The sequence below is a fragment of the Amia ocellicauda genome, chromosome 17 (genome assembly GCF_036373705.1).
Source record: "Amia ocellicauda isolate fAmiCal2 chromosome 17, fAmiCal2.hap1, whole genome shotgun sequence".
In the NCBI taxonomy this organism is placed as follows: domain Eukaryota; kingdom Metazoa; phylum Chordata; class Actinopteri; order Amiiformes; family Amiidae; genus Amia; species Amia ocellicauda.
In genome coordinates this window covers 17147754-17153753 of record NC_089866.1, presented here as the reverse complement: position 1 = coordinate 17153753, position 6000 = coordinate 17147754, and the positions used below count along the sequence as shown (strand labels likewise).

General features: G+C 37.9%; 1 protein-coding gene across 1 annotated transcript in view; it reads left to right on the top strand.

Annotated features, from left to right (window-relative positions):
* Window positions 1-2732: 2732 nt before the first annotated feature.
* galnt9 (polypeptide N-acetylgalactosaminyltransferase 9) overlaps window positions 2733-6000 on the top strand; it is an 82182-nt gene continuing 78914 nt past the window's right edge. Inside the window, exon 1 of the mRNA XM_066689668.1 lies at window positions 2733-3849. Within this exon, the coding sequence (XP_066545765.1) occupies window positions 3609-3849 (241 nt within the window). The 5' untranslated portion in view covers window positions 2733-3608. The remainder of the gene's footprint in view (window positions 3850-6000) is intronic.

Sequence of the window (6000 nt, the reverse complement as noted above, 5' to 3'; positions counted from 1 at the left end):
AGAACCCGACTCTGTTAAAAGGAACTCCTAGTTTCTGGACCGTGACTATTCTTTTGGATTCGTGATTTGGACCTGTTTGCTGTTTTCTCTTGTGTCTGTCATTTTGATTAGCAGTTGATGTTTAGAGAGGGACTGTGTAGCCTCAACAACGAGTGCAAGTTTTCTTTTGTTTGTTTAACTATTATGATTCCCATTGTACGGCAGCCGGCCTTGACAGTTAACACTGCCCTTCCCCGTGTTACAGTAAACAATGACCATACAAGAAATGCAATTGAATGCCATGGTGTCTCTACAGCAAAATCCGTTTGAATGGAGAACTCTCTCTGGAAAATTAAAGATCAATTAGTTGGACCCGGATCAGCCAAAGATTGCCATACACCAACAAAGTAGCAACAGGGAGACATCGTACAACTGAACAATCTGTAGAACAAGGCATGAGAAACAGCCCTGGCTGTGTGGGGGTGCAACACGCACTGCAGTGTTTTGCTTTCCATGTCTGCTATTTCAGACAGCTGCATCAACGAATTTGGCCTGGACTGGACTTAGGGGTGAGCGACATGAAGTACATCTCGGAAAAGACCAAAAAGCACAAACACAAAAAAAACCATATGCAGAATGTATTAAAGCTAAGGATGTTGGACAAAGTTAAAATAGCTACCCAGCTGGAGGGGGCTATAGAAATGGAATTCAAAAGCATAATGAAGAAGTAGACAGGAACAGACATTTTGTCAAAAATCATTGACTGTGACAAATTTTGCGCAGCCTCGTGATGAGAGTGAAGCTCACACAACCCAGGAGTGTTTCTAGGTTTAGTGGATTTTATGTAATCGCTGGACAGTGCATTAAAGCAATACCTAGAGACTGCAACTGTGTTGAAGGGCACTTCCAAAACTGCAAAATGAACTATAATATTTGGTTTCTGCCCCACCAAAAAACCCACCAGTTGCCGCTGTGTATAGCCTTTACAGAAACTGTCATAGTGGATCAAATAAATGTCGTTAAAACATTAAATATCCGGAAAGGTGTTATGCATGGCCAAGAGAATGTCATACAACAGCAAAAAAAAAAACATATGGAAAAATGCCTTAATGGGAACAACAAGTGTCATAGGGTACACAAGTGTCAAGGGACAATACGATCACAGCCTTTTTGGCCCAGGGAGTATACCCACTTATTTGACCTCTACTGTTTGTCAGTGTCTCTAAGTCAATGTATGTGTAGGTGCCATCTCATGCTTGGCAAATAGGCAGGAGATGGACTGGTGGAGAAGCATTTGATTGGAGTGAAGCGTTACTTTATATACTGAGGTACTGTTTTTGTTATATAAGTATATTTTAAAATAAAGGCACTTGTAATCATTTTGTTGCAGTTTAATGTCTGTAGGAACTGTAGATGAAAATGCAATGGACTCACCATCATTTCTGTAAGTAGCCAGCCTGTCAACCAGTGCAATATGCAGTAATATAGTGAAATTGACCATGTTCTTTTAATTTTGGATTAGTTGAGCTAAAGCAGAACAACAATAATTTAAACACATTATTTTTAACACATTACGAAGTTCAGTCCTAGCTTCTGACAATACACCTAGAAAGATCAAGATAATGGATACCATCAAAGGGCAATATATAGTGTGGCAACATTTCGTGAACTTTGTGTATTCTCATATCATCTTGCAATCCATCCACATTTTTAGCGTCACATTCCATCGATCCAAGCTGATTTTGAAATGCTCTCTGTATGCATTCATTCACACAAGGGTGGCCGGGACATCCCGTTAATTTAACAGGTGGGGTTATATCCAGGTGTAACCTAGGTAATAAAAATCTCATATTTTCTCCTAGACACAAGGCTCAAAACTGATATCTGACTTTAGATTTGGAATAAACATAATATATTTACTGCTACAATAGTCCAAGCACCTTCATTTTGACCATTGATCTCCCCTTAGTGGTCAATCAATGCCTAAAACTGCTTATATTGCCTGTTAGGCTAATGATTGCTTTAGAACTCACATAGGAACTCATATATGGTCTGTTCAAAAATGTCCTTCATTATGACCTTTGACCTTTTCATAAGGTCAAAATAAGAACTGGCTCAATCCTCTTTATAGAGTGAAGTTAGGCTTACAGTTACTATGGAACACATATAGGAACCCATGTATGATGTATCTGAAAATGCTCTTCCTGTCAGGTCAAATGCAATATGCTCTCATAAAGCCTCCCAGAGACAAGCTATCTTGCTTTCAAGTTACAATTCTTTAAAACGTGTTTAAAATGCTGAACTGCTTATATTAATCAGATACTCCTTTAAAGGGTCTTAAAATGGCTGTTTTACAACGCATATGAAGTTTCCATAAAATTCTTAGTCTAAATTAATTATTATTATTATTATTATTATTATTATTATTATTATTATTATTATTATTATTATTACAGGATTCCTAATTTAACTTTTAGGAAAGCAAAAACAAATCTTTCTGTATTTCTTTATTTATTTTTCAGAAACTACTGGAGGTCCAAATCGATAATATATATATATATATATATATATATATATATATATATATATATATATATATATATACAAAAATCAGGTCTCCTTGAATATTTATGAATGTGCTCCTGCGAACGTCACTGCGCAGCACAGCTCTGCCTGCGAGAAAGAGAGAGAGAGAGAGAGAGAGAGAGAGAGAGGGGAGGGAGAGACAGAGAGAGGGAGGGAGGGAGAGAGAGAGCTGGCAAAAGAGAAACGTTGGACTGCACACCATGCAGAAGGCAATAAGCATCAGCACCGTATCCCCGCGTCTGAGAACAGACCCTTTTCAACTCTCGCCAACCTGAAACCGCCATCCTTTGCTTCTCTCCTGTGGGTGATCGCTGACCTCGAGAAGACGCAAGCAGGAGCAAGATACAATACAAAATACAATCACATCTGAGACCTGAACAATTCACGAAGGGGTCGTGTGACTAAATACGTCTGTGAACAAGGGAATGTAAATGCTCCACAAGGCGAGATCCGCTTTCTCTGTTTCATGTGCATTTCTGTTTTTGTTGTTCTTTTTATATATACTGTGAAGCGTCTGTGAGGAAAATGACTTTGCACGACTGAGAAGGCTACTCGTTTGCGTTTTGAACGTACAAGATCTGAAATACTGTTTGATTTCCAAAGATCTTCAGCTCTCCTTACAGTGCCCTACTGAGAGAGCCTTATTACTCCTCAACAGTGCATGCAGATAATCATGTGGCGGGCTGCCGGGATCTGAAGACAAACAGGATTGCATCCGACACCCTCGTCAACCTTGAACTGATGCTTTTCTTTGGGCAGATTCAGCTTTGCTAGTCGGGGAAGTCCGATCCACTGATGAGCACGTTTGGCCAGCCTTTCTAATGCGCGCAACGCTTTTTCTCCGCTGAGCGGTGGTGCTGAAAGGAAAGCTCACGGTGTTTCAGAACCACAAAGCGGACTGTTTCGGAGTTGCTTTTCTTTATTTGTAATTGGCACACACACACACACAAACACACACATCTCAACTCTCTTATTGGGGATGGTTTGGTGTGCCCTTGGTAGTCAGGCTTGATGCCTTCAGGTTGAATGCTTCTTTCGGTTTCATGGCTGTGGCACGCAAAATAAAAACTTTGCTGACTGTCAACATTTTGGTTTTCGTGGGAATTATCTTGTTTTCGGTGTACTGCAGGATCCAAGATCGCTCCGAGGAGCTCGTCCAGATCGGAAGGAGCTCCGATCAAAGAATTAGAAGCAGGAATGGAAAAGTTGCCAACTTGGTGGACAGACAGTCCATACTTCAGAGACTTGAACATCTCGAGGACGTGGTGTACAACCAACTAAATGGTACATCTTTTTGATTTTGATTATGATGATGGTGATGTGGATGATTGTTGCTGTTGTTATTCCTAGTAATAGAATAGTATCACCATTTGTGCTCTATAAACATGTTTCACAGCTTAGCTATATTTATCTCAAGTATCTTCATTAAGTAGTGCATATAGATTGTTAATCTGTATTTACTGAGGTGCACCTTTGCGCTCTCTCGCTCTGACACACATTTCATTACATATGAATATGAATCACTCTCTCCTATTAAGAAAAAAAGTCATAAATGTTTCAGAGAAGACCTGGCAATCACAAGAGCCTGCTTAGCATTTATAAAATATTTAAACGGAAATCGTTTTCAGCATGTGAAAAGGTGTCACAGGAACATCATTGATGTCCTTCAGAACTTTTAATTGCAGTCATTTGAATGTATTGTGATAAAAGCATACTTTAGACTGAGAATGTAGGATCATGACGAATAATGATTTCAGCAGAAGGGCGAGTGTGTGACTTGAGTTGCATTGTTCCTGACACTGAACCTTTGAAACAATATTATTGACCCACATATGCTTTATTTATTCATTTTTTCATTGTTCTAGAAAATCATTTTTGTACTGATGTTGTAGAATGCTATGTGTGGTATATTAGCTCTCATAGTCTATATCTGTATTCTGTCTGTTTATTGTCTTTCAGTGTTTATTAAAGGATGGATTCTGAAGGCTGATTTAGAAAACAGAAAAAACCTTTTTAAATGTTGAAACACAATCACTTAAGAGATCTGTTTCTGCTAAAATTGTGTAGCTGCTTGTTAAAAAACAAAAAGGATGATTTTCCTTGTTTTATTCTGTAAGTTTGATCAAGAACAACAGTTAGAACAGAGGTATGATTTTTGCACACACTGGAAAACAGAACCTGAAAAGAATACTTCAACTGGTCACAAGTCATTGAATTAAGTTGTCTCAATCCAAAAACAATTTGTTGAAATTAATATCTTAAGTTAGTGGAACCTGTTTTTGTAATTGTTACAAAACTAATTATTTGGGTTTAATTTAAATCAACACTTCTATTTATTATAAATTAACTGTTTGCTTTATGTCATGCCAGATTCTTAATTTTAAACCCCCAACCTTCAGTTCACTAAAACAAATCAAATCAAGTTTAAAATCGAGTCAATTTAAAATCCAATCCAGTAAAATGTATTAACTGTCCAATAACTTGCCATACACATGACAAAAATGAGAATTTCAAGCCACTGTCTTTGAAACACTGTTTTGGGATAAGACCTGTCAAAGCAGATAGTGATAGCTCCATGATGTTGCCATTGTGAATCTTGCTTCTGAACATTTGTCATGTCTACCCTATTCCTCCAATGTTATCACACTCACTTCCACCCCGTTTGTGTGTGTAGCTACTTGTGACGTGGTCAACCAACTGCTCTATAGAAATCAAAACTTTTTTTTTTAATAAAGTAATCATACCTCGTTCACCTGGAAGAGTGCAGGCCATCTATCCATGAAGGCCTCAGTTTCAGGCTCCTCCTTGACAACTTCCTGTCTTTTGTAGGCAAAAGTCTTTCTTCACTTCTTTCAGTAGTGACATCCGTTCCTTTTCAACGCTCTCTGGATTCTCAGCACTTCGGAGGCAGGGATAGTAGTTTGCCTCTGCATGTTTTGGTTTCTTCACTTTCTTGGATCTTTTTCAGCTTTTGCATTATTATTTAAACTGCATGCTGTGGCACTGTTACTGTCTGCTTCCAATCTAATATTACTGCTGTGTCAAATATTTTAAGTGTTGTCCCTGTTGGGGTGTTTTTGGTGCATCAAAAAAAATGTTACACATTATTGTTCTGGGTCAGTTATACTGTGGTTAGTCTTAATCAAAATATACTATCTTTCAATTCAATTTGTGTCTTGTGGGTCAATAAAACCTATTGTTCATCAGTAGATGATCAATCATAACTGGATTCTGTTATCTGTAAGAGGTCATTTAAATGTAATGAATTTATTATCAAATGGTGCATTGTACTTATTACATTACATATCCATTAGCTTCTGTAACATACCACACATGGTTTGGGCTATAAAACTGAATCAGACCCTCCTCCTCACTTCTAATGGCAGTTATTGTTAATTTCATATAATTTTATGTTGTTTTTAGCATATTTAGCAT